Raw genomic sequence first — 27047 nt, forward strand, 5'->3', positions numbered from 1 at the left:
ATACGAGAACTCATCAAGCTCGACGACAACGCACTTGCCTGATCGACACACTAAAATGTACTATAGAACCATTGCACGCTGTCCTTTCAGCAATCATAGCCATCCCACAGCTGCGATCGGCTGGGTCAATCCCAACATCGTCTGCCCGTAGTTCAGCTTAGCTTCAGACTCGGATAGACGTGATGCGCTATCGAGTTTGAGCATTGTTCTCAAATCTGTGGTTCGACAGGAGTGTTAACGACGTCGCACGCAGGCGAAGGAAGCATTGTTTTTGCGTTGCGAAGGGCTCGCTCTAACATGTAAAGTTTCAATGCTTTGCCTCCACAAAGTCACGAAAAGCGCGACACGCCCAACTTGGCTTTTTTTGGTGACAGACTCAGCCGCGGCTATGTGCCTTTGGCATTTGACAGCTCTGAGCCACCACCCTCTTCCTTCCTGTTTCCATCATCTTTACCGCCCTAGAAACTCTCAGGTGCCCGACGAAGAGAAGCAATGGGCAAGCGCATTAAGCAGTAGCATGGCTTCAAGGCAATCGGCGGCTGGCCACGCCGCCTCCTCGTCCAACGGCACACCTTCATCTGCTTCGTCTACCAGCTCGATCAAACCTACAGGATGGATCAGGTCCCATTCGGTTTCGAGACCAGCGCTTGGCGATCGCACCAACTTTCCTTCCGCCCCGAAATCTACTCCTCTGCGCTCTCTGCCAAAGCCTACCGTGCAGAGCGCTGGTAGACGCACCACCCCGGCCACGAACGGGAATGCGGGCACGCAGCAAAAGCTGTCGAGCTTCTTTGCGCCTAACACGGCTCCCTCCGCCGTGTCCAAAGCGGCGTCAGCTTTGGCCGGTTCTGTAGCACGATCAAGCCCATTTCAGAATTCTCCGAGTGTTGTACGCGCTCGAGCCAGGAGCATCGCTGTGGAGGACAACTCGACCAGCGCTACAGCAGCGGCGGCGGACGTGGGAGATGACGACTTGGAGGCGCGGGCTGCATCGCTGCTCAGAGGTCGTTTCGGCAGTGTTTCGCGCTCTCTCGTCGCTAGTAAATCTTCGACGCCTACTCGGGCCCCCTCCCCTCCAAATTCTCCGCTGCCTTGCGTAGACCCACAACCTTCTCGTTTAGCACGAATCTCTGCCTCACGCCGCGCAATGCCATCGCCACAACCATCACAGGCACGACGACCTGAATTGGAAACCCAGCAGGACACGCCACCGCGGCCAAAAAGTCGGCATGCAACGCAAGAGCAGCCAGTAACCTCATCGCCGCCCTTCGAACCAACACTCATGCAAGAGTCGCTCTCCAACTTCACCCCACTTGCGTGGGAAGACGCGCACGCTTCCAGAATGGCCTTCCTCCAGCGTCTGGCCGGTGTGCCCAAGGACGAAATTTTGCGCGGGCAAAAAGCCAACATGGCAGACGAGCTAGCCAAGGCGCACGCTCGTATGCAGCCTCGAATACATGTTTCGCCAGACAAGAGGGGAGGCAAGAGACCATTGCAGAACGTCCTTTCGCCGAGCAACAAGAAGGGCAGATTGAAACCGGCAGCTGCGCTTACGTCTTCGCCGCCGAAGGAGAGGATGCTGAAGAGGCCCGAAGCTGTGCTTCGGTCGCCACGGACGAATCGCAGGATCTACGCTCTGGAGACCCAGCTTGGCAGTGGACTGGGGCATCAGAGAGCGACTAGTTTACAGCCTTTGTATAGAGGTGTGGGGCCAGATGCAGTGGGTCAGCGGCGCACAGTGTCTGCAGCTAGGCATGCGGCCGGTGCTGGTGGAGCGTCGGACCGTCGTCAAGCCGATATGGTGAATAGCGAGTCAAACCGACTCGTGGAGGAAGAAGAGGAAGAGTCCGAGACTCAGCCGTTACCTTGGCCGACAGAAGACGATGAAGAAGCGGTGAAATCAGGGGCAGAAAACCAAGTCGACGAAACCCAACCGCTTGCCTGGGACGATCAAGACGAGGAACCGCAGCTCGATCGCGCATCGCAGCAGCTTCGAGACCACCAGGAAGCAGAATTGACAGAGGTGCCGCCATCAGATGATGAAGATCTGCTGCTCCAGAACGTCATTTCTTCGTCCTCTTCTTCCTCACCCTCTAGCTCGCCATCGCCATCGCCAATACGCTTGAAGTCGGCAACACGTGGCGCTGCATCTCCTTCGATGAAACCACAACGTATCAAGCAGGAGCAGCATGACGCTAGCCCTCTCTCGAATCGGCTGATGCGGACACCCCTGCAGCCGCTGCCACTAGCAGGCCTGCCTCGAGTGAGCCCGGTCAGTCTCACCCCCAGTGCCCCTGGAGGCGCCGCGGCAGGAGGAAGCAGCAGGTTCGACCGCGTAGTCGCAGCACTCAAACGCGAAGAGCGTCGTCAGCACAAGGGGGCACAGCTTCAGCTTGACTCGTTTATCTCTTCTTCGTGGTGCAAGGTGGAAGAGGAGCTGAATAGAAGGACAGGTTTGAGCGAGGATTTGCAGGATGTGTTGTCAGATGATGAGGTGGGGGATATCACTGTAGGTGGTGCGGAGGGGAATGCGGACGAGACGCAACTGCTGCCGTGGAGCAGTCCAGATCGAGGCGATCCGCAAGGTGTGCGCCGGCCCTCGCTCAATAGCTCACCGATGCCAACTCAACGGTCGACCGCGTCTAGCACGAGCGTGAGGACTAACAGCAGTAGGGCCACAAGCAGCAGCGCAGTCAGTCTACCCAGCGAGGGAAACTTGGACGAGGCGGGCAATACCCAGCTTAGGTCGTTCTTTCATGGATTGTAGCGTCGACTTTCTTTGACTCTGCCAGCGTCGCACGCGCTGAACCGGAGCGTCACACTTCACACACACGCAATGTCAAGGAGAGCTTTTTGACACAGACACGTGTGCCACAAACATCAACAGTGTCAGTGTGTGAAAGGCTGTTCAAAGCTGGTTTGCATCCCGCTCCGCGTCGCATCGATGGAGCGCGGAGCTTGGTGTTCTACACGATGGAGCCGAGCAAGATAGCCGGTGCTCGGGCACCTTTTGGGACCACCCTTTCGGAGCTGTTGGGTTGAAGGGCGGGAAGCGCAATGAGTGCGTTTGCTGTCGACATGCTGTGCATTCCTCTGTTGGTGCCAAACCATCGCAAGCACGACAAAGTAGACGAAAAGCAAAGTAGAAGTCAGAGCCACAACTCTTCGGAAACACGTTGGGTAGGAGTGGAGAAAACGGGCAACTTACGAGCTTCTTTGTGAACCTGTGCTGTATGCCACCAGGCCGTCCTGCGTGGCTTTGACGACAACCCTGTGGAACTCTGGTCTGCTATCGAGCCTCATATCGCTGGCCACGGTCACTGGGATTTTCGGCAACGACCACGGGTTCGCCTGCCCTTCTCCTACTGGAGCATGTCCAGACAGCTTGCGCAAACACGGCAGCACGAACACGTAGAATGTAACCAACGCCGACGCCGGATTTCCCGGTAGCGCAAAGATGATCTTCTCCGCACCCAGCGTCGCAAACGTCGTCGGCTTACCCGGCTTCATGGCTACTCTACCGAAGTGGATGTCGCCGTGCAACTCGCGTTCGATGAGCGGCTTGAGCAGGTCGGATTCGCCCATGCTCGTGCCGCCCGTGGTGAGGATCACGTCTGCCGAGGCGAGACCTTGGCGGAGGGCTTGGAGTGTCGAGGTGGTAGTGTCGGACGAGATGCCGAGATCGACGACGGTGTAGCCGAGACCCGTGATGGCGGCGCGAAGGCCGGGGCGGTTGGCGTCGAAGACTGTGAAACCCCAATCGGTTCCACTGGCGCTGTTGGTGGCGGGGGAGGGATCGACCAGCTCGTTGCCCGTGCTGAGGATCGCGATCGTGGGTTTGCGGTAGACGTTGACGGAAGAACGACCGAGGAAGGCGAGCGTGCCGATCTCTCCACCCAGTGCGCTGATCGTCGTTCCTTTACGGAGCACCACCTGGCCCGCGCGCACATCGCTTCCTCCTGCCCTAACGTTTTCACCAGCGTCCACCTGCGCAAGCACCTTCACCCGAACCTCCTCCCCCACACGCTCCTCCAAAAGCTCGGTATCCTCCACCATCACCACCGCGTCCGTGCCCTCGGGTAGACCCTGGCCCGTGTTGATGCGGAAGATCTCGCCTGGCTGCAGCGCGGATCGCGCCTGGAGCGTCTTGAGCGTCACCACAGCATACTCTCCCGCGGGCGTGCTGCCGGCACGCACGGCGTAGCCATCGACATTGGTCGTCGGTCCGGGCGGCAGGTCGCAGGTGGCGGTGACATCCTCGGCGAGCACGTGTCCGATGAGCGGCGGTCCGATGGGAAGCGTTTGGATCGTGGTGGGGGAAGGCGTGTGTTGTGCGATGAGAGAGAGAGCGTCGTCGAGGTCGAGGAGCGGGTAGGGGGAGGTGCGGTGTCGGAGCGATGGTCCGGAGGTAGGATCGATGGTGCGGAAGCCGGAATGGTCGGCGGCGGTGGTGCGTGGTTTAGGCGCCGTGTGGGTGTGCAGCCCTCCTCCGCCGTGAGGGCGGTGATGGTGGTGGTGGTGGTGAGCACACCCGGTATCGGTGGCGGTGTCAACAGCTGTACCCGCAGTGCTAGATCTGTGCAGACCACCCTGCATCTCTTTATGCTTGGTCTCGCCCGATCCACCACCCAACAGCTCGAGCGCATGCGTGAGCAGTCCTCCTGCCAAAAGCACTTCCAAACACTCCTTGACCGCTTTTGGCGATCCAGGTAGCGCCACGATCAGCGCCTCCTTCCCACCATCCTTTCCCCCCTCCGCCTTTCTGATCCCTGTCACACCCCTCGACAGGGCAGCCATAGGAGTCTTGGCCAGCGAATACGCCGTGAGCGCATGCGTCAACGCCGGCGTCTTGCGGGTGAACAATGGTTCCACCGCCTCTGGCGTCACATCCCGCAACCCAAACCCAGTCCCACCTGTAGTCACCACCAAATCCACCCGCTCATCGTCCACCAGCCGCTTCACCTGCGATCGAATTGCGCGCACATCGTCGGCGCAAATGGAGCGCGCAACATCGTTGAATCCAGCGGAGAGAAGTTGCTCGGAGAGCACGGGCCCAGATCGATCCAGCGATGCATCGGAAGAGGCGGTGTCGGAGACAGTAAGGATGCCCACTCGGTACGTAGCCATGCTTTGAAGAGCGACAGAGTTGGAGTTGCTGTGCAGGCCGCGGTGTTGGTTGTGCAAAGGCGAAGTGTCTCGTCATCGTCAGAGATAGAGAGGTCGAGTCGGGGCGCGCACGCACCAACCCGAAATCAATTGTGACTCTCAGGGTCCACTCACTCTTTCACCTTCGACCAAGCGGCGAAAAATACAATAGACCCATGATGTCGCATACCGCATTCTGTGTCCGTGCTTCTTGACAAGGGCACAACCGCAGACGAACCTCAGCGACACGGTCAATGAGAAATGGTGCAATGTCCAATATGGCAAGACAAGTGCATGCAGTACAAAACGCCGATAGGTTCTCGGCGCAGAAATACAAAGATACAAAGTGGTCAACCGGCAGGGGTATAAAGGAAGGGAGTGGCAGCGACCTGTCGCTCATTCAGGCAGCGGTGCAGACCATTCGATATAAGTAGCAGGAACAAGACCCTTGACGCTCTCGTCGCCGTCCTTGACCGCGATAGCCCAGCCACCTTCGAGCGAACCAACGACGTGGACGACATCGCCAGGCGCAACGGCTAGCTCATGCTCTGACACAGGGTCGAACTGGTAGAGCACATTGTACACACCCTCGGGCACGCTGGAATTGTCGCCTTCGTCGCCGTCAAACTCGTCTTCGTCGTCTGCGCCTTCGATATGGAATTCGTGTTCGTCGGCGTCGGCGTCTTGACCGTGCTCGCCGGTGTACTCGCCGTCATCTCCAAATGATTGAGGTTCCGCAAGCGGATGACCATGATGGCGAGGATCGTCACTCGAAAAAGCAAAGTCTCGTACTTTTATCGAGAAGCCATCATCGTCTTTGGCACTGTCGTTGCGGGCGGTCTGGTAGCTGGCGGTGGAACCGGGCCGTGATGACTTTGCACTGCGAAGCGTATTGGCTTCTTGGCCAGATTGCGACGCGATAGAGCCCCGAGAAGAAGAGGCTTGTAACGCATCTGCGGCTGTGGATACAGGTTCGAGTGGAGAAATGGCTGTGCTGAGGCGGTGACGCGAGCTGGACGAGCTCGAGCTGGGACGCATTTGAGGCGATGCGACTGAAGTTGAGGCTTGCGAGCTTCGCCTTGATACCGAGCTGGACGAGGCATTGGCGATCTTGGATGCTGTCTCTGGACACGACGGTAGCGATGGCGGACGTGTTGGTGTGGACGCGTTCGAGGCAGGTGTTGTTGGACTGAGCCCGGAAGTTGAGGGCTTGGCGCTGGCTTCTGCTTTTGACGGGAGCGCAAGTGTTGATAGCGGAGTAGTGGACGAGGATGCTGGGGCCTTGGTTTTGCGTCCAGTCGGCGGAGGTTTGAGTCTCCAGTCCTGACCTTCCTCCGGTGAAGGCACAAAGCCCCCAGATGGGCTGGGATACAGCGTATCTGCTGGGCCAGGTTTCGGTGGAGCCATGGTTATGGGCGAAGGCTCACTGAGCGGGTCTTGTGAGCCTGAAGAGGAGGCGGAGGATGGCAGACCGAGAGCGACGATAGCTTCGGAGGAGAGCGGCGTGGAGTTGACGCGACTGAGTTCCGAGGAGAGGTTGCCGGTGGAAAGAAAGACGGCGTCTGCAGATTTGCGATCTGTTCTGTTGGGCGATGCATCGGATTCGGCATTTGCAGCTAATGCGATGTGTACCACAAGATGAGGGTCAGCAGGAGCGCTTGAGACGAGCAGATCATGCTGCTTTGAGAACACTTACCCTTGAGGCTGGCTTCTATTGACGGCATGAGCTGGAAATGGGGGAGGGTCACGCGCCGCAATCAAGATGGGATGAGGGTAGGGATGCGACCAGAATGACACGAAGACGGGGGCCTATCTGGAACCGTTCGCGAGAATTGTTGGCTGGCGAGTATAGCGTTGTGAAGGCTGGATTTCCGTTTCCAATGCAAGCAGGTGCGTCGATGACAATGAGCTCGAGCGTGGTGGTAGTAATGATGAGATCAAGAGAGTGCAACAATGACACCACTACGCGGCGGGCGTGTCGAGTCCAAAGTCGACTTTAATTGAAACGGATTTTGGGAGCCTCGACCATCGCCAAAAAAACAGAAAAAAGGTCTCTCAAAATTGGCCGAAAAAGAGCTAATTTAATGGTGGCGTTCAGACCCTGTTGTCCATGTTTCCAGAGTGCCCTTGTCGCGGTGTACAGCAGCAGAAGAGCGTGTCGAATGCGCTCTACGAGCCACAGCCATGTGACCGCGACATCTTGGTCTCCCAATGAATGCTTCTAGCAATAGTGTCCACCAACAAGCGTCAGTCAACGGCCCGGACAGGCCAGTAGTGTCACTGTCAGACGGATCTGCCCTTATCAACATCAAGCCCTGCCACCTCTTGCTGTGATCAACTTATGGCGTCGGCGTCATTGTCTATATCTTTTGTATTTTTCCCGGCCGAAAAGAGGTTTTGTATAGAACTGTTACATTTTGCGAAAGGCTTGTGTCGCCGCGAGGCGAGAAGAAAAGATTTTGAGAAAGAAGGAATGCAAGCCAATCTTCTTCCTCCATCATCGTCACCTCGTCGTCTTCGTCTTCGCCATCGCCATCGCACCACCCACCCGGGCTTCTTCACAGGCGCGCTTGTCGTCGATAGCATAGCCATCATGTCTAGAGCGAGCTCCACAGGCGGTGTCATGCGCTCGCTGCGTCATCTCAACCCTCCCACAAAAGGCACCAAGTTCGCCATCAGAGCCCCTTCTCACGCCGCACACCGTCCCAAGTTCGTTCAGCCCAAAGACCGAATCCCCTTCTGGAACATTGTCCCCGGCGACCACGTCAAGCTCCGATGTGGAAAAGTTGGTCAGAACGAAGGTCTCGAGTCGGGTAACGAAAAAGTCCGAGGTGAAGGTATCGTCGTCAGCATCGACAGGGAGAAGAACTGGCTCTGGCTCAGAGATGTTGACGACAACAACAAGCTTGCACCAAAGTCCCTCCGACACATTGTTCCTCGCTACGTCGACCCTCTTCAACCTGAAAAGGGCTACGGTCCCAACACCACCGAAATCCCGCGTCCCGTCCACTACTCCAATGTCATGCTCAAAATCCCCGGTTCGGATCAGTTTGCAGTTCGTCTCTCGCGTTCAGCAGCAAAATACGACAAGCGCAAGGGCATGTATATTTGGAAGCGTTTCGCAACCCTCAAGGCCTCGGACGAAAAGCTTCTCGAAACAGGCAAGCCTTTTGAAAAGGTTGAAGTTCCCTGGCCCTCTCTCCCAGGTAAGCGTAGAATTCGCGACTCGACCATGAGCGATCGAAACACCGTCGAAGCCGAATCCTGGGCTCCATGGAGACCCGAAGACCCCGTCTTGCTTCCCGAACGCAAGGGCGTGACCTCGCCTCAGTCAGAGCGTCGAGCTGCACTCCTCACCCTTGAGCGTATGGAGCTCGACGCCGCCAAAGTCTCGCAAGCCGGCCCATCCGCTGCACCCCACAACGCTCACGGCACTTACGCCGGATTCAAGCAGGAAGCTCGTGCCAAGCCTCCCCCCATCGCTCAGCCTCCGACCCCAGCAGAGACCATCCGACTCCGCACCGACTCCGCCTCGGAATGGGCCAGCGGTGAAGCCATTCAAGCGCATCGTCAAGAGGGCGGCCTCTCGTTCCTCTGGCGCGATTATCTCGATGTCACTCCACGACACGGTCCGGCAAGCGGAGGGGATTGGAGCGAGTTGCCTCCCAGCACACCCAAAGGCGGTCTCGACGCTCCTCGAAGCCCGCGCGATGGCCGTCTCACCGACGGCGTCAGCCGCAACGACGTGGACCGCATGCCTATCGAGTTGCTCATGTCGCGCGATCTCACCAACGAACGTGGACTCAAGTGGAGGATGAGGAGGTGGAAGGACAAGCAGGCTGAAAAGCAACAGCAAGCTATCGACGATCAGCGTTCAAGGAGCGAGCTGCTCAAGGAACTCGACGCTCTCAAAATTTAGATTTTGCCCATGTCTCGCTCAATTCCATCTCATGGCAAAACACTTTCTGGTCTTGTGTGTGTGGGTGACAGGGAGTTGAGTCGTGTTTGAAAAAGGCCTTTGATTCGTTGACAGAGTGAGGCATCATACGCTCGCCTCGGCAACCAACTGCTTTGCTGCGGGCGACCTTCTAAGCACCGCCTGCTGCAGCCTTTTGAGCAGGCGAATCATCAAGAGTGGATCGCCACGTCCCGTGATACGCTTGATCGCATATAAAAAGAAACTCGAGACAAGCACGAGGCTGACAACGTCGAGTGCTAGCCTTGCGCTCAGATTGACCAGGGCGACAAGGATGCGAACGGGCGAGGTCAATAGGTTGAAAGCGGCATTGCTTCGATCGCTCGATCCACCGCCTCCCTGCGCCAAGAAGCTAGGCGCTAGTGCCTCGGATCGTTGACCGCGCGCAACGCCATTGACGCCCAGCAGTTGCCTGAAGTCGTCGACAATGTTGATGATGGCATTGTACAGGTAGGCAGCGCTTGATTGTCCCGAACCTGGACGCGAACGTCGAGGATCGTCTCCGCCGCCAGCCGAGGAACGACTCTCGACACGGTTGAGACGTTCGTGTAGCGCAGCAAGGGATGCTTGGATGGATTGAAGCGCTGACTCCATCTCTGCTCGTGGTTGATGTTGAGCGGTGCCTGTGTTGGAAGGTGGACGCGGTGGGTACATGGAAGGTGGGCCAGTTCTGGTGCCAACTGAACGGCCTCCTACGGAAGAAGCAGCGTAGGTGCTACGCTGATAATCGGGCTGGCGAGGATAGCTGGAACCCGCGATTGAAGCTGCTGTCGACTGTGGTGCATACTGAGGGCGTGAATAGCCACCTTGGAGTGAAGGCGGCCCCCTGGAGCGAAGGGTTTGAGAGCTTTCGTATTGGGCTGATGTCGAAACTTGCGAGCGCGAAGGAGGGCCGCCTCGGTTGTAACCCTCGGTAGCTGAAATGGAACCAGGTCGAGGTTGGGGACGGTACGACTGAAGCGAGGGTGGAGCATGCGAAGAGGAATGTCGAGGCGCACCTCGAAAAGGACCTGGTTGAGAACCAAGACGATCGTCGTCGGACGAGTCGTCATCTGATTCTGATGCGATAGGCGTTCTGCCTGGAGAGATGGCGGAAGAGGCGTCGCCGGGGCCACCGCCACGAGTAGCAGCGGTGCTTGTGCCTGCGACGGAGGGGGCGTTGGGAGCAAGATGACGCGGCAGATTTGTTTGAGCAGCACGGGCAGGTTGCTGATGAAGAGCGGTGGGATCGAGTCGTTGCTGATTGTCTGATTCAGTGTCAGTGATGGACTCCTCGTCTGAATCGACTTGGGCCAGAGAACCGTCCATGACGCGTTGTGCGACTTGACCTGAAAAATTCTCGAGCTCTTGGATGAGCGAAGCAGCCTGAGGACGATCGCTGAAGCGACGCAGAATCCTGAGCATGGATTCTACGTACATTTGCTTTGCGTCCCTTGGAGGCAAACCGCTGACTTTGGACCAAGCGTCCCACTTTGCACGGCCCAGCATATCGAGCATACCTGGACGCTTGGATGAGACATCGCCCTCTGTCGCTTGCTTGTAGAGGCTGTAGAGAGCGAGCTTTTCTTCGTACGATGTTTGGATGGGCCCCGATTTGGGCAGCGATTGTACCATGTCGACTGTCTTTACGAACAGGGCATCTATGACGTCTGCGCTGCTCATGATGGGCAACGGGTAGCAGTAGCAGCAGTAGCGGCGGCGGCGGCGGCAACAGGGGATGCAGGGTGCGGAGCGGCGATGGTGGCTGCGTTTTTGAACAGCGCCGGTCTATGAAAGGGTGAATGGGAGAGAAAGGAAAGGAACGGAAAGGAAAGGACAAAAGAGAAGCAAGACCGAAAGACAGAGAGTGAAGAGAGTGTGGAGTGATGAAAGTGATCGTGTGTGTTGGTTGCTGGTCAAGACAACCCCACACAAATTCAACTCTCGAAAAAGTTGCCGCTTTCTGCGCCGCTCTGCATTGTTGCGCTTGCGAGACGCGTCGTAACGAAGAGGTGTGGTTTAGTCGCTTTCAAGCGCAATTTGCGTTTTGGATTCTCTGGTTCACGTCAAAGCTTTGAAGCTCAACGAACCCTCGGCAGCTTCCTTGCTGCCGCAACTTAGCCGGTTATCCGACTCGTCAAGTTCCCCACAGCAAAAGAAAAAAATGCCGTACGAAATAGACGAAAAGTGGAGCAGCAGCAGCACCTCTATCGCCCAGTTCCAGTTCCGCTTTCTTCCTCTTCTGCCACACACACATCCCCATCCGATGTCATTGTTCTCCTCGCCATTACCTTCAAGTCGCTTCCGTCAACCATGACGAGCTGGTGGAGGAAAACGTCTCGCTACCTCTCATCGCATTCTAACTTTTTCATTGTCACAGGTGGCATCGTCGGTGGCGCCTACCTCGTTTCTCAGTATGCTATCTCCAAGTTCCAGCAGATCCAGGAGAAGCTCGCCAATGACAAGAACGCAAAGGAGAATCTGCGTCGACGCTTTGCCCAGAATCAAGAGGATTGCACCTTTACCGTCCTTGCATTGCTCCCAACCCTAGGCGACCAGCTCTTCTCAAAGTATGATGTAGAGCAGCTCACAGAAAGCCTCCGCTCTCAGGCTGCACCTCCTCCTGCTCCTCTTGTCGAGCATCCAAATCCCAGTCCTCCAATCGACGAACCTAACCAGCAAGCTGAACGAGCTGTGCAAGAACCGCAGCAGCCGATCCCCGCCGAACGAACTGCTACTCCCGACGCCCCAGTGCAGACGGATACACCATCTCCGCAGCTCAACCCTCTTGCGAAATCTTTTGTCCCTGGGTCACAGTCTACGCCTCCTCCGAGCGCTGCAATTGCTGAGGTTGCACCCACTCCAGACACTCGCGTCCATCAAACAGAAACGCCGACTGCCAATCCTGCCGCTGAATCCGACACTGCCGTATCATCAGAGGACAGCGCCTCGCCCAAAGATGCGGAACGGCTAGCGTCCGAATCTGCACCATCCCTGGATCCTACCGACGCCATCAAGGCCCCATCAGCTCCGCTCAGCTCACAACCATCCCACATGGATGCACAAGAGCAACGCAACAAAATCCTCGCAGACAGACAAACCAAGCTCCGTCTGTGGAACGATCTCAAGTGGACTGCCTTCACCCGCACCATCACCTCGCTCTACTGCGTCGTCCTCTTGACTCTGCAGACACATATTCAGCTCAACCTTATCGGAAGATTCGCCTACCTCGCCTCCGTCGAAGCCTTGGCTCGCGAAGCCGACGACGCTTATGATTCGCAGGCCTCTGTCTCTGACCTATCCCGCGGCCTCGACCACGACACCGAACGGCTCTACCTCACTTTCAGCTGGTGGTTCCTCCATCACGGCTGGGACCGTCTTTCGGATCGCGTCTCCGCCGCCATCGACAAGGCTTTCTCACCGCTCTCTGTCAAGGCGCAGCTTTCCATGGCTGACCTCAAAGCTCTTTTGAATGACGCACGCTACCTCGTTGAGCATGAGGCTCCCGTTCAACCGCACTCCGTCGATCAAGCAGCACCGTGGCAGCGCTCCAACTTTTTGGACGTTCTTTTCCCCAATTCGACTGATCACGAGGTCGACGTCCTTGTTGGCGCAGGCGCCCTCGATGCAGATGACGCCCACTTTAGCCTGGCTACCAACTACAAGCTCCGTGCTCTCCTCGACGAGACAAAGGATATCATCGAATCAGAAGACTTTGGTTCCGTCCTCTCTCTCTGCATCGACCGCGTCTTCGACACTTTCTTCGACAGTCTCAGCCCCGCTTTTGGCATTCAAAAGACAGGACAGCTCGACTCTGCCATCCAGGTCCAACCACTCTCGGCGCTCGAATCCCGCTTCCAAGAGATCACTGAAGAGATGCAGCACGGCAAGCGCGTCCGTCTAGCCTCTCTCTTTCCCCTCGTCTCGCGACAGAGTCAGCTCGCCATTCGTGGTGTCCCCAACGAGTACATTGAGACCCTTGCCGACTCCAAGGAGCTTCGCGCTTTCTCTGCCGTCCTCTACGCCGCCTGGTCTTCTTTGTAAAAGGACAACACTGTGTTTTGCAATCTCATTGCGTTTCCCGCAGTCTAGCCTTCTCGTTGTTCGTAGCTCAAGTGCACGAGTTTCTGCGGCTTTGAGCGATCGGGTCGAACTGGTTTTGCGCGTTTACTACAAGTACATTTTGAGCGACAGTTGTAAGTCAAGGGTTTGCGAATTCAAGACGTCTCCATCGGTACGGCTTCAGAAGCCTCGCCGAGCGACATGAGTACCTTGGCCGAACGACGAGCATCTATGAACAGTTCGTTGGCTTCGGCAATATCCTTGATCGTGATTTCCGAGCGTCCCGCCGTCTTGGCCAGAATCGAAGATGGGCTCAGCAGCTGCAGTGCGAAACGCAGCGAGCTTCGCACACCCTCTTCCGTCAGCTTCTCCAGTGCATCCTCTGCAATCAGGTGGCCCTCGACCTTGGTTCGCAGTCGCAACACCTCGCGGATCTCGTCCTTCTCGTACGGCAAGGTGCGCACGATCATGCATCGGTCCAACAGATCCAAGGGGATGCCGTGGGGTGCAACAATGCCGGTGCCCGATGCTGGTCCCTCGTACTCGGTTCCGCGCACCATGCTCTGGCCACGGTTGGTTGCGAGGATCACGTGCGGGCTGATGGTCGACTCCAGAGCTCGGTTGAGGTAGGTGAAACACTCCATGTCGAGCATGTGCACTTCATCGATGAAAAGCACACCGGGCACAAGCTCGGCAATACCTTGCTCGATGTACTTGTCGACAACTCGATTGATCTCGCCTCGTAGCTTGTCGGTGATTTCTGTCCTTCGTCCTTTGACAAGCTGACCGACGACGCTCATGATGTCCTGTCCTCCTTGCGGCTTGGCGTTGGCCATGTCGAGGTCGTGCAGAGTCACATCCTGAACCACCTCCTTGCGCTTGTGGACCTCTCCCTTCGGCAGTGGCACGTATTCCTCGGCTTCGAGGTCAAACTCGGTAGCGTAGGCATCACTCCTTCCGACGCGCTTGACGGCGCCTGTGTTTGCCTCGATATAGATCACATCTCCGACGCTGATACGCTCCTTCATGATGCTCTCGTAGATACTGGGGTCGAGTCGTAGCTGTTTGGTGCCTTTGACCGTCTTGAGGGCAATCACAACGTGTGCAATCGTCTTGCCATAGCCAGAGAGCGGGTTCTCGGCCTCGGTCGGAGTGAGCTCCGTGATCTCTCCCTCGTAGACCTCTTTGGTCTCGCGCACTCGCAGCCCGATGGCCCTGCGGAAGTTTTCCATGAGAACTTCAGTCTTCTTGACCTCGGAGCTGTAGACCTCGGATCCGACCATAGGACAGAATGGAACCTTGTGGCCAAGCTCCTGCGAGACAGCGAGGGCAAGGGCGGTCTTTCCCGTCCCTGGACCACCAGCGAGCAGTAGAGCCTTGCCGGCAAACTTCTTCATTCGAATTAGGTCGAGAACGAGACCACAAGCCTATGTTTGCGGATGGTAGTGGATAGAGACAGGATGGGACGCAAGTCAGTATTCATTCTTTAAAACTTGTCGAGATCGTGCGATCTTACCTCTCGTGCTGCCTTTTGACCAACAAAGCCTTGCGCACTTGGCAAAGCGTTGCCGTCGTCGCTGAGACCAAGGCCTTTGATGTGTGAGTGCGTAGCAATGCGTGCTTCGCGCGATGCTCCCGAGGTTGAGCCGTCCATTGTGACCGGACCGCCTCCGGGCACTGCCGCGGCGGACACGTTTGCAGTTGCCATGCTCGCCAGTAAACTGCTTGTGTCTTCTGCGCCTGGTGTGTATGATGCAGCGATGCAATCAGCGACAAGGATCCGTCTGGCTAAAAGTGCAAGTAGTGGATGAGTCTCTGCAGGCCGAACGTGAGGGATGCGATGCTGATGGTGGTGAGGGAGAAGAAGGATGGAGATGCACGAAAGTGAATTGTTGGAATTCCAGACACACGGATCAAGCTTTTGCGCAGTCTTCTCGACACGTGATGGCAGGGAATTTGCAATTGTTAGATTGTTTTCTTTTGATTCGGCACTTTGTTTGCTGGGACGCCCTCGTCGCCATGGGCCTCGTGAGGAGACCGGACTACTAGGCCGCAAGGCCGGAAAGCACCTAGGTCTTCCATTGATGAGGAGGTCTCAATTGAAACGCATCTGCCTCCACAGGCCGGCCGCGGAGAAGCCTATGTTACGCATGGCACGCATATTGATCGTTCAGGCTCTCCCTGATCCTCGGTGCGGCTTCCTATTGTTCCCCTCTGACACCATGGATCCCCACGGTTACTCTCAGAACGAACGACTTGTGACCAGCTTCTGCTTCATCTGGCCGAACGAATGTTGCGGTTCACCAGTGATTCTTGTTAGGATCTCACAGCTGCTTGGCCTCTTCCTGCAAAGCAACTTTGCGTCGACCATGCCGCGAAACTGACACTTTTGTAATTGTTGAAAGGAAATTTAGAGGTCATTCTGGCAGAACGAGCTGGTCATTGCGGGAACAGGCATCACTCGTAAAAAGAGCCTCACCCAAGTCCTGAGGGCAATGAAACCTGCAGTCACAAAAGCTCAACACCCAATCAGGAATATTGACAATTTAGCCAGAGGAGTGATAAGAAGTCACCCGCGATCTTGACGGCCCTGAACGCATTTGGGACAAATTTTGCTTATAATCCTAGTTATTTCTCTGTCCTGAGCAAATGAAGAGCAGACTAAATCATTGACTCTCAGAAAAGCTCGAAAGAAATTTGGAAATCACCCCTTTAATAGTCAGAAGAGTGGTGAAATCTTAGAAATCAAACAAAAACATCGTCGTCCTTGTGTCACAACGTAAAACAAGAACATTATTTTCGTGCGGAGCTAAGTTCATTGATTCACGAACCACAGGTTTACGTGCGGCTTTAATTATTGTTATACCTGACATTGTGCTCACTGTTATGATTCTGGCAAACGGCAGTATATCATAGCTGGCTTCTAACCATCATCATTTAATTCAACTTCGCCTGCCTCGCACCAATGGTGGAATGGATACATTAGATGGGCTTTGCATTTGTTGAAGGCCATTTCTTCTGCTGATTTGGACTTCCCATTGTCTTAAACATGAATTTTGCAAATGACGAGACCAGCGATCCAGATTTCAGAGACCGTTCGGCCACATCTTTCCACGAGACATCTATGATTTGACTGAATATGACAAGCACGGTCTTGCCAAATAAATCTTGCTTCGCCTCAGACCAGCTCTGCCTGGTAGCGCCATTGTGAGTATGAAATGTGTTCTGTTTTGATTTCTTCTATTCTTTGCGCCGAGTAGTCTATAACGCCGAAATCAAAATGCTACGACGCAAGATGTTTTTGCTAGAAATTTGTTTGTAGTCTGAGGAAGAACGAAGCAGATGTTTATAATAAATGATTCATATTTGCAGCAGTTTCAAACAATTCTTTTGGTGAGAATTTGCCCATCAGCCTCTCGACGGAGCCAGGCATGCCATCGCGATGTCTCGTTTCGGTGAGGTCCAACACCTCACTCATCCTTCCAGGTGGAACGAATGGAAAAGACTGAGAGATCACGCGTCTTGCTCACGACTCCTCATGACGGCTCTGTCCATCAGGGCGGTGCTGAGGCGGAGATCCGCGAAATACACTCAAGCTCGTCACCGACAACACCGACGACACTTCCATCACAAGGCGGTCGAAGATCGCCAACCACAGTTACTCACTCACATGCAAAAGCATCCAGCATCGAAGCAACCACAGCCCTTTGTGAGAGTAACCTTTCTATTTGCTACACACGAGGACGACGTCAAACTCGAAGGAAAGCTCCCAGCTGCGCCTGCAGGACAATCGGCAAGTACGCCAGACACACAATTGGCACAGTCGCCGCATTGAACAGCTTCCAGTGCGTCACTATCCCCACGATCAACTCGCTCTGTTCCTTGCCACCAAAGGAGGAATGCAGGACTGCCGCCCAAAAGATCGGACTGAAGACGAGCACCGCTGCGCCCCGCAAGAAGCCGGACCAGGAGGCTACGCTAGCGGCGGCTACAGACGCCGAAGCTGTTGAAGCAGTAGAGGTGGGTGGGTTCGGTCTGCCAGACGCAATCCTGAGTGCAGCGTACGCCGCAAGCGCGAGGAAAGCGGCCAGAGCGAAGTTCAACACGCTTAAGACGGCCACTAGCATGCCTGCTTGGAGATAGGCAAAGGCGATCAGAAGCGAGCCGATGCGGCGGGCATGATGGACAGTGCATCGGGAGCGAACGACGACAGCTATCACCGCGGGGAGGAGCATGATACCAGATCTGACCGCGACCAGGTTCTTCTCCGCCTGCGTCGGCCCTGACAGCCCTGCGAAGAGCACCTCGCTCCGCGAGAGCACTCCCCCGCCCACCAGCGCGGCCCATCCAACGCATGCAAGCGTGGCCGCAATAGGTCTCATCGATTCCCTCAGCGCGTCAGCGTACCGATCCAACTTCCCTGCGACTCCATTTTCGCCATCAAGTAGGGCAAGATACTTGCTCGTCAGCTGATCGCGATACCAGCTGAGCGTCGGCGTCTCTGGCTGCACGTCGCCTGGCGTTCGTGCAATCTGGCCAAGGCTCGACAGAACGTCCTCGCGCAGCTGCTTCGAGACCTTCTCCTGAGCAAACCAATGCGCAAGACCGCTGATGGTGAGCGAGATGGATAGGAAGAGCGGAATCAGAATGGTCGTACCAATGGGAACAAATCGACGAGGATTGAGGAGCAAGTAGAAAAACTGCGAGTGATGCAACCTTTCGAGCAAGTTCGACATAGAGCGAACGAACGACTCGATGAGTCTGCCCATGTGGAAGAATCCGTACGGTCCAGTCGCCGGGACAGCGTAGATCGTGATGGCATCGACGTGGTGTCGTTGGAAGAACCCATGCGGTCCACTGGCTTGGCCCGTCACGCCAAATCCAACCTGTCGCAGCGCTGCACGAACACCGTTCTCGTAGTTACCGAGCTCGTACTCGACATCGGCACGCAGGCGAACGCCGTATTGGTCGGCCAGCCTCTGCACCGGTTCTTTGAGGAGCGACTTGGCCGACTTGTGTCCGAAATCGACCGGCATCCCACCCGCGACGCTCTCGGCGATGCGCACGACGGTATTGACGACGTCCATGTTGGGCAACTGACCATCGAAACCCTCGTACTGCACTTCGAGAGACGAGAAAGAGTCGGAAGGGTAGTCGATCGAGATGGCATTCCACACTTGTGAGCCTCCCGCCGAAACCGGATCTGCCTGCAGACCATTGGTCGGGCTTCCAAAGTAGGCTGAGGACCACGCATGGATGCCCTCGAGATGGCCGTCGGAGATGACAAAGATGAGATCCTTGCTGAGATGAGCCTGGGTGGAGAGGTAACGGGCGAGAGCGAGAATCGAGGCGATGCCGCGGACGTTGATACGCCCGCGAGCGTCGATGCTGCCTGCATCAGTCAAGTTCTCAGCGGGCGCAAAGGGGTCATTTTCGCCTTGCCAACGACTGCGCCAGCTTGCTGTCAGGACAACGGCTTCGCGCCCATCGATGCGCGGCGTCGCTGACCTGGCGTAGACATTGGTCCCCGAAAGCGCTGGTTCGTGACTATGAGAGCCATCATCGTCGTATCGATAGTCCTGACGATTGACTTCGAGGCCGTACGACCGAAGCTCCGTGTAGACAAAATCAGCACGCTCTGCACTGCTTGCTCCACTCAATGAAGTCACCTTATCGGCGAGCATGTCGGCGTACGTCACGTCAAAGTAATCCCAATAGACGCGTGCTTGGCCGGGCTGCAAAGCATTCTCGTCCACGTAGGTGCCTTTGGATACGGGCGATCGCGGGTGTGGAACCACGAAGATGAGCGCAATGCTGAGCAGAACGAGAAGCGGTCGGAGGAGAAGAGAGAGCTTGCCAGAGAGGGCTAGAACACGACGGCGAGTAGCAATGCGGCGTCGAAATGCTTTTTGCAGCTTAGCTTCTTTGGCGGCCTTGGCTCGTCGGGTTTGTGCAAGACGCTGCAGTGCTTCTTGTCGCTCGTTCTCCTCCTCTTCTGCTAGCGCCAACGCCGATGTCGTGTCTGATTTCACCTCTGCCTCGATCGTCTGCTTGCGAATTGGAAGGTCATCGGTCGAGAGCAAGTTGTCCACCTCGTCCTCGTCCTCATCAGCGTGAAGTTCCAGCGATGGCGCTGGCTGAGCTGCAGCTATGCCTGGCACAGTAAAGCTGCCAAGCACGAGTACCACATGGCAAGCCAACAGCACTTGTGAAGAGAGGGCAGTGGAGGGAAAGACGTTCCAGCACCATTCGAGCGTGACGGGAAGTAGCAGCTTGACGATCACCGGCAGCTTAGAGAACCACAGCAGTAACGGTACTTGATGAAAATACCACGAGTAGAACTGATAATGCAAGCTTCGGGAGCAGAGGATGCCGATGATGTTGGAGGTGAAGGCGGTGCACAGGATGACAATCTGTGCCGGTCGACCGAGCCCGCGCGAATCGTTGGACAGGTTGTGAACGATCCACTTTGGACCTTGGGAGCCGATCGCTGTCCAACGGAAGAGGAAAAAGAGAGCTAGTAGGACGAGATGGAGCGCGAGCAGCCCTTTTGCGAAATGCGTAGACAGGAAAGTGTCTTCTGGAACGAAACGCCAATTGACGGTCCAAACATAGAGGAAGGCTCTTGAGAAGTCGAATGCGCGCGATAGATAGGCACGAGAGTCATGCAGAGTGAAAGGCAACGAGAGCAGAGCCTGGACTACGGCAATGAGCGTGACATAGGAAATGGCGCCCTTGATACCGGTGTAAACGAACGCTGCGACAGCGAGACCCGGCAAAAAGAGGAGGACGTTCATCTTGATACCCAGACCAAAGCTGAAGAGTAGAGCCGAGAATTTCCATCGCGTCCTGATGGCGGCTAGGAGCGCAGAGTAGACAAGAAGGATGGCTATGGGATCGTTGAACATGCGAAGCAAGAAGATGGAATAGACCCGCTTGGACAGGATCAAGGGCAAGACAGCCAGAGGAGGCAGACCGACATGGCGGTAGAGCAGAGCGACGAGGACATTGTTGGCGGTCAAGAGTGCTGCAAAGACATGTTGTGCAGGCAAGATGTTAGCGCCGCCGTCCGTGAGCCAGTGAAAGAAGGAGTAGATATAGAGATGGGCTGCAGGGTAGACGCACGGCCCGCTGCCGTTTGGTGGGTCGAGCCTGGCATAGTCGCGTTCGCCCTTGATAAAGAGGTCAGCTTGGGCGACGTAGGTTTGAAAGTCGATCTCGGTGAAGCTGATGCGTTGGATGACGGCTTCTGATAGCACTACCGATGCGATAACCAGGGCGGGCAGAGCCAAGTTGTAGCCGTAGTCATCGAGACAGACGCGCCGCAACCATACGATGGGCGGAGAAGGCGGCATGGTGGATAGACCAGTGTCGGTTTGGAGAAGTACGATTGAGCTCGCCGGTTAAGGCAGTTCCATGCTGTTCTCTTCGCGGATGGTGACGGCTGACAACGTTGACAATGGTTGGAGGCCATGTAGGAAGAACGAGAAAAGGGTCCTTGTCCATTCTGTTGAAATCTGGTCGGTCAGTGCGTCACGCAACGGTATTCGCGACTTTTTTTCTTCTCCTGTTAGCAGCGTCTCAACAGCATGGCGAGCATCTTGCTACGCGCTTTTCTGACACATACAGGACGACAATCTGTCGCAGGGTTCGAGCCGCAAAGGGAAGTGAAAGAGACTCGAAACACACAAAGCACAGCAAGTCGACAAATAGCCATGATGGTTTGTGTCGCTGAAGATGGGATTGCACAATGAGCATGGACGCGGCTATGCTTCTTTGGCCTTGAGCAAGTGTTCTCCACCAGCACGCACTCGGTACAGCAGCGCCTCTCCACTTCCATGCCCTACTCCCGCCCTTCTCTCATACTCCAATGCGAAGAGAGCATCGCGAAGGGTGACCTTGAGCCTTGCTTGCCTTTCCTCCTCTTCCTTTGCCGCCTGCCGAGCAGCCACATCGCCCCAGGCACCTGTAGCTGCTGCATTCATCGCACCACTGCCGCCACCACCACCACCGGCTGTACTACTGTCGCCTGTGCCTGCGCCACTCCAATTTGATACGGACGGTTGAGGTGCAAACTTGGGCTTGGGAAGGCGACTGGGTGTCGTTCCATCTTCTGCAGCGCCTGCATCTCCTTTCCCCTTCTTGGATCCCAACGGACTGAAGGCGCTCGGAAATGTGGATCCGCCGGAGAGCCAAGAATACTTTGATGAACCACCTCCAAGATTGCGCATGGCGGTGCTGTCAGCAAGCCTCTTGCGCACATCTTCCGACATGTTTCGTGCAGCGACACCTGGACCGATCTTTTTAGGCCTCTTTCTGCCATCTGCTCGGGGTGTGCCAGTTGCATCGTCCATGTCCATGTCGGCGTCACCACCGTAGCCGGTTGCCGAAGCGGAGGACTCTTCGTCTCGGGCGAGACGCTCACGGCGCCTGCGTGCCTCATCCCCCCTCTCTGCCTTTTCGAGCGCGGCAAGCTGCTTGATGGGATCGTTGAGGATGTGTTCGTGGTACATTGGCTGTGATGTGGACGGGTAGAGGGGCGGAGGATGCTGATGCGAGGACCAGCTTCGGTGTCGAGACGATGCGATCATGGCTTCTAGCACATTTTTCAGCCGCGTTCTGGCGGCGAGAGAGAGATAGTTGAGAACGGCAGCGTCAACGCTCAAGCCGTGTTCCTGCGCGAGTGTATGCACTTTGTAGGCGAGCGGATACATTTGCAAGAAGAGATCGTCGTCGTCGGGCTGAACACGTTTATCGCGTGCGTTTTGAGACTGCTGCATGAGTTCTCTGCGTTGGATGGCCTCCTCCTCTGCTTGCAGGTCGACACCGGAAGCGCCCATCACATCGACTAGACTGTCAAAGTTGTCCTTTTGTTCGGGTACAGCAGCAGCGGCAGGCGCCGTGCTCTTGGAAGCGACCGAGGCTTGGGCTGTGCCTGCATCGTTTGAGATAGAGGCGCCATTAATGGCAGGTGCTGTTGATGAAACATCAGATTGATCGGCCTTGAAGCGCTTGGCTAGTGGCGCAGATGAATTGGAACGCTCTCTGGCGCCGTTTGATTTAGAAGGTGGTGCAGTGGTGGATGTATCGTTGGAAGGTGTTCGAGGCGCATGAGGAGTGCTAGCGGCTGGAGAGGATTCCATTGTGAGATGCTCGCATGTACGTGAGACTGGCGTCTGAAGCCCGGACGGAAGGGCAAGCTGATGAGGATGGTGAAGCAAGATCGAGCACAGTGTCCAATGGTCAAAGTGACAAAGCAGATCAGAATCGATCAAAATATTCGGATTTCGGCTCGAAATGCACAGCAGCGTTTTCACGTCGGATGTGCCGCCATCTGTGAATTGTCTAAACAACGCGTCTGTCTGTGTGACCAACAACCTTTTTTTGCAGAGACACAGCTTTGAGCAGAACATTCAGAAGGGCTAAAGGGCTCAATTAGTCTCTGCTCTCGACTGGGTTAGCAAAGCAGCCTTCTGCACCAGAAACTACATCCGACACTCTAAGGCATCATCACACAGTCCAAGACACGCCTCGTTCTGTTGCTCTGTTGTACTATTCTACTTGTTCGTGCTTCCTAGTTACAATTTGGGCCGAGATTGTCGTGCTGAGGCCGAGTCTCCGACCTTGGCTTCGACTGTTGTAGCAGAATGACACAGCGTCGTAAACTAAATCGTTTGGCAAAGCGAACAAAGCCCTTCATACCGCCGATTGACGGGATCCTGCCAATCTGTCGAGCACCTGTTAGAAATCAGTTAAAGGCCAAAACCATTCATCAACGAATCAGTATATCGTCGTAGTGCGCTTTTCTCTTGGCGACAAACGTCCACAACTTACGTTGGCTACACCTGGCATCGATAGCACGTTGCCAATGATCGGAAGCTGCCGCAGGAAGCTGAGGATAACCGGGAAGAAGTCTCTGTTGCAGTCAAAGCAAGGCAAGGCAAGGCAAGGCAAGACAAGACAAGTCAACACGTTCAGTATATCATCCGTTGCTGATGACGGTAGCATCAACCTCGCACTTACCCAAAGAGGTTCAAGAATCCGAACGCTTCGACCAGCATTCCGATGACGGCCCATTTGCAAAACACGAGGAACATGCCGAGGAAGAAGCAGACGGTCCCGCGAATCTTCTGCTTCCGTGCGAAAAAGTAGAATGTCTTTTGAGGTCCGATGAGGAGCGCAATGCCCGCGGTGAAAAGCACGTTGCCGAGTGCTAGCAGTGCAGCGTCAAAGAAGAGGATGATGCCCACAAAGATGAAAAACGTGCCAAAGGACACCAGCCCCGCGCCGATTTCTGTAGAGCAAGCAAGATGGCTTGTGGGTCAGCCGGGCTCCTTCGCACAAAGAGAGGCGGCAACAAGGCGAAGAGTCATTGCTGTGTTTACTTACTTTGCTGATCTGTGAGCCACATCTTGCGTATACGTTCCGATTGTGATGCTACGTGGTGGAGGCTAGAATGAGCAAAGCCAAAACGTCCAAGTGTCGTTCGTGTTGCTTTCCAGCGCGTTGCCAGGCACAATCGGAACTCGGAAATCTTCCAATTGCAACTCGAATTGCAGCTACCGTGCCCTTCTGCCGGGCGATCCGCCTCACGCTCAGTTTCCGGTACGGCAAACGTGAACCAAACTCACTTCCACGTCAAAACGATTGGCGACCACGTACACCGCGAAAGGGGTGCCGTTGAAGGCAAGAAAAATAGTACACTGTTGCGGCTGCGATGCGAGGCTACAACATACAACAAAAGGTCACTGCGGTTACAAGTACATCAAAAGAGAGAGAACCCTAAGCCCCTTTTCATCGTTGCCTCTTTGCCGGATTGGTAGTGCTCGACAGCTTGGGACTCGGACTAGGCGCCGTCTTGCCCTTGCGTTTGAGCCCAGAGACACCGTTGGCTACACTTGGTGATGCGTGGTTGGAAGCGATCCCGTTCTCGGTGGGACCACCTTGCGCACTCGGTGGTCGACCGGGCATCTGTGATGGCGTTGTAGCGTTATTGCTGGCTCGTGCTGGCTGCTGCTGACTTGTGCCATTGGCATCTGCGGCTGCACCGCCTGTCTGCGACATGGGACGACCGGACTGGATCTCCCTGTACTGCGTGGCAAACTTGCGCAGAGAGTCGATGGGTCCCAACTTGTCGCGCATGCTGAGGTCGATGAGGTCACGCAGCTGGCATACGCTTTCGGTGATCTCGAGGCAGCGCATCGCACGCAGGCTGATGCCGTACTCGTTGACCGGGTACTCGGGCAAGAAGGTCCTTTCCACCGACACGGTGAAGCCGCTCTGGCTCTTTGCTTCGTCGTCGCCCGAGCCGGAGCCCTCTTCGATCTTGACCACCGTCTCGCCATTCTCGTCGCGTTTGGCATCGTCCGCTTCGTCCTTGCGACCACCGACGCCGCCCGGACCAGCTCTTGACTGAGCCGTCTTGGCGCCATTCTGGCCAGATGTGTTGGTATCGCCTGTGCTGAGGATGTTGGCCACCAAGCTGTTGGGCAGAGGATGTTCCACTTTAGACTTTTGGATGGCTACGCGTGGGATGTAGCCCGTGTGCGTGTGAACCGTGAAATCAAGCGATTCAAGCCGCAATTGCACATCCATCTTGGCCGGGTCGCCTGGCTGCGGCGAGGCCCAGGGGACAAAGCATGCACGCAGCAGCCCCGTCATCTGCACCTGCCAGCCACTGTCAAAGCTGGACAGGAACGTGGCTTTCGCAACGTCGACCTGATGGGTCACATCGGCCGAGGGAAAGCTGTTGAGGTACTTGTGCGAAGACGGAGGCGGAGGCAAAGGATTGACGGGCGGCCAACCGGTGTGGTACTCTCTTGGGTTCTCGAGCTGCAGCTGCGACGAACGCAATCCAGAGACGTAGTTGGTGAGCAGATAGCGCGGCAAGACGCAGGTGGGCACTTCGAAACCCTTCTGCTCGCGGGAAGTGGCATTCCAAAGGATCAGACGGAAAACGCCGGTAGGGATGAAGAACTCGTTGACAAACGAGCGCCAATAGTCGATATCTGCGCGATTGTTGCCGGATCCAAGACCTTCGGAGTACTGGAGCAACCTGAGCACAGCCGAGCCACTGTGGAAGTGAGACTGGAGCTGCGGGTTGGGACCTGGAGCTCCTGCTAAGCTGTCAACAGAATTGAGACCCGATGACATGGCACCGTTGATGGCGGGATTTGAGCCTGGCGGAACAGAGGACAGCTGAGCCGAGATTGGGGAAGTGGTGTTGGGTTGGGGGATGTGGCCAGATTGTGGTGCGGTTGCTGGCTGTAGCGAGGGGGTGGGTGCGGCGGATGGTGGTCTGGTGTGAGTGGGAGTGGAAGGCGCGGCTTGGTTCAAAGGGACGGATGCTTGGCGCGTGGGGATGGGTCCGTTGACCTGCGGACTGGATACGGAATTAGCTTGCGCGGGAGTAGCGGATATTGCCGAGCCCGGGTTCTGCAAGGGAGTCGAAGTACGATGGGGACCAGGTTGAGGTGGACGTTGTGCGAGTGCGTTGGGCAACGGACTGTTATGCGCGGTGGTGGGCTGCGAGTTGGAAGGATTGTGGAGAGCGGGGCCAGGAGTGGAGGGAGGGAGCTGTTGGTGGGTCGGAGGTGCGGAAGAGGGTTGAGCTTGATGAGACTGCTGTGCTTGCGGATGCGAATGTAGATTGACCTGTGATGGCGGTGCAGGCATGTGTTGCTGTTGCTGCTGCTGCTGCTGCTGTTGCAACAGGACTTGATGTTGCTGTTGCGGGGTATGCGGCGGAGCATGAGGATTAGACTGCTGCTGCTGCTGTTGCTGCAAGAGATGCAACTGCTGCTGTTGGTGTTGATGCTGCTGTTGCTGTTGTAGTTGAAGTTGGTGCTGTTGCTGCTGCTGCTGCTGCTGTTGAGCTAGCGCGAGGTTGGCAGGCAAGGGTGGACGCTGCTGCGGTTGGCCGTTGAGCATGTGTGGCTGGTTAGCCTGCGCGATCCTCGCCATTTGCGCCTGGTGCTGCTGCATGGTAGGATGATAAGCGGACGAGGCCATATTGGGGTTCTGCATGTGAGCGGCTGGGTTTGCACCACCATAGACGACAGGTTGCTGCTGAAGCTGCTGCTGCTGCTGATGCTGCGGATGTTGCTGCATCTGTAGGTGCTGTTGCTGTTGCTGTTGCTGTTGCTGTTGCTGTTGCTGTTGCTGGGAAAGCTGCTGTTGGTGGTGCGGGTTGGATTGCTGCATCTGCTGGTGGAGCTGTGGTGTGGGGGGCTGGGACTGGTGCTGGTGAGCAGCGGGATGTTGAGCGTAGACGGAAGGCTGCATCATGTAGGCGGCGTTTTGTTGCATGGTGGCGGGATGCTGCTGTTGAGGTATGTGTTGCTGCTGCATGTGGAATGCATTGTTGGGCATCATGATGAGCGAGGAGCCGCTAGCCCGCAAAGAGACGGGAGGCGGAAGACGGGCTAGAGGCTAGATGGTGGCGAAGAGAGATGAGGGATCAGAAAGGGATTTCATGGGGCTGCGTACGTAGTTGAACGACGTCGAGGTGTTCGTGAAACGGGAATGATGGTGACAGTGAATGTCAGAGCGAAAGAGAGGGAGAGAGGCAGAGAGAGACAGAGAATGAGGACAGCTTTGAGTCGGGTCGAGTCGAATCGAGTCGAGATGGTTTAAACTCGAAACCCAAATTGACCGAATCGAGTGAGTAAGTGAGTGAGTGAGTGAGTGAGTGTGTGCTATTTACTATGTCTGCTGTCCCGCTTTGTCCACGTCTAAAAAGCGTAAATTGAGCCGAGTAGCGTTGCTCTCTCTTTCTGTGCTAAGCAGTGAGTGACAGCAGCAGCAGCAGAAGCAGCAACAGGAATTGACGCGCTGCTGAATTGCCTCGTCTACCTTCCAAAGTCAGTCAGTCCGGTTCGGCCAT

General features: G+C 56.0%; 11 protein-coding genes across 11 annotated transcripts; 3 read left to right on the forward strand and 8 right to left on the reverse strand.

Moving 5' to 3' along the window:
- Positions 1 to 517: 517 nt before the first annotated feature.
- On the forward strand, positions 518 to 2767 carry EX895_003681 (uncharacterized protein; the record flags this gene model as incomplete). The annotated part of the gene is made up of 1 exon (XM_029884279.1): positions 518 to 2767. The coding sequence occupies one exon, from the start codon at positions 518 to 520 to the stop codon at positions 2765 to 2767; it is 2250 nt and encodes a 749-aa protein (XP_029738989.1).
- A 199-nt stretch (positions 2768 to 2966) lies between these two features.
- On the reverse strand, positions 2967 to 5127 carry EX895_003682 (uncharacterized protein; the record flags this gene model as incomplete). Its single annotated transcript, XM_029884280.1, has 2 exons — positions 2967 to 3030; positions 3209 to 5127. The coding sequence occupies 2 exons, from the start codon at positions 5125 to 5127 to the stop codon at positions 2967 to 2969; spliced, it is 1983 nt and encodes a 660-aa protein (XP_029738990.1).
- Positions 5128 to 5541: 414 nt separating this feature from the next.
- On the reverse strand, positions 5542 to 6869 carry EX895_003683 (uncharacterized protein; the record flags this gene model as incomplete). Its single annotated transcript, XM_029884281.1, has 2 exons — positions 5542 to 6761; positions 6842 to 6869. The coding sequence occupies 2 exons, from the start codon at positions 6867 to 6869 to the stop codon at positions 5542 to 5544; spliced, it is 1248 nt and encodes a 415-aa protein (XP_029738991.1).
- Positions 6870 to 7738: 869 nt separating this feature from the next.
- EX895_003684 (uncharacterized protein) lies at positions 7739 to 9064 on the forward strand (the record flags this gene model as incomplete). Its single annotated transcript, XM_029884282.1, has 1 exon — positions 7739 to 9064. The coding sequence occupies one exon, from the start codon at positions 7739 to 7741 to the stop codon at positions 9062 to 9064; it is 1326 nt and encodes a 441-aa protein (XP_029738992.1).
- A 123-nt stretch (positions 9065 to 9187) lies between these two features.
- On the reverse strand, positions 9188 to 10783 carry EX895_003685 (uncharacterized protein; the record flags this gene model as incomplete). The annotated part of the gene is made up of 1 exon (XM_029884283.1): positions 9188 to 10783. The coding sequence occupies one exon, from the start codon at positions 10781 to 10783 to the stop codon at positions 9188 to 9190; it is 1596 nt and encodes a 531-aa protein (XP_029738993.1).
- A 630-nt stretch (positions 10784 to 11413) lies between these two features.
- Positions 11414 to 13144, forward strand: EX895_003686 (uncharacterized protein; the record flags this gene model as incomplete). The annotated part of the gene is made up of 1 exon (XM_029884284.1): positions 11414 to 13144. The coding sequence occupies one exon, from the start codon at positions 11414 to 11416 to the stop codon at positions 13142 to 13144; it is 1731 nt and encodes a 576-aa protein (XP_029738994.1).
- Positions 13145 to 13317: 173 nt separating this feature from the next.
- EX895_003687 (uncharacterized protein) lies at positions 13318 to 14870 on the reverse strand (the record flags this gene model as incomplete). The annotated part of the gene is made up of 2 exons (XM_029884285.1): positions 13318 to 14589; positions 14679 to 14870. The coding sequence occupies 2 exons, from the start codon at positions 14868 to 14870 to the stop codon at positions 13318 to 13320; spliced, it is 1464 nt and encodes a 487-aa protein (XP_029738995.1).
- A 2041-nt stretch (positions 14871 to 16911) lies between these two features.
- EX895_003688 (uncharacterized protein) lies at positions 16912 to 20517 on the reverse strand (the record flags this gene model as incomplete). The annotated part of the gene is made up of 1 exon (XM_029884286.1): positions 16912 to 20517. The coding sequence occupies one exon, from the start codon at positions 20515 to 20517 to the stop codon at positions 16912 to 16914; it is 3606 nt and encodes a 1201-aa protein (XP_029738996.1).
- Positions 20518 to 20928: 411 nt separating this feature from the next.
- EX895_003689 (uncharacterized protein) lies at positions 20929 to 22305 on the reverse strand (the record flags this gene model as incomplete). Its single annotated transcript, XM_029884287.1, has 1 exon — positions 20929 to 22305. The coding sequence occupies one exon, from the start codon at positions 22303 to 22305 to the stop codon at positions 20929 to 20931; it is 1377 nt and encodes a 458-aa protein (XP_029738997.1).
- Positions 22306 to 22858: 553 nt separating this feature from the next.
- Positions 22859 to 23573, reverse strand: EX895_003690 (uncharacterized protein; the record flags this gene model as incomplete). Its single annotated transcript, XM_029884288.1, has 4 exons — positions 22859 to 22900; positions 22997 to 23078; positions 23186 to 23456; positions 23552 to 23573. 4 exons carry the CDS (start codon positions 23571 to 23573, stop codon positions 22859 to 22861), a joined length of 417 nt encoding a protein of 138 aa, XP_029738998.1.
- Positions 23574 to 23956: 383 nt separating this feature from the next.
- On the reverse strand, positions 23957 to 26536 carry EX895_003691 (uncharacterized protein; the record flags this gene model as incomplete). The annotated part of the gene is made up of 1 exon (XM_029884289.1): positions 23957 to 26536. One exon carries the CDS (start codon positions 26534 to 26536, stop codon positions 23957 to 23959), a length of 2580 nt encoding a protein of 859 aa, XP_029738999.1.
- Positions 26537 to 27047: the final 511 nt, after the last annotated feature.

This window comes from Sporisorium graminicola, chromosome SGRAM_22, assembly GCF_005498985.1.
Source record: "Sporisorium graminicola strain CBS 10092 chromosome SGRAM_22, whole genome shotgun sequence".
Lineage (NCBI taxonomy): Eukaryota > Fungi > Basidiomycota > Ustilaginomycetes > Ustilaginales > Ustilaginaceae > Sporisorium > Sporisorium graminicola.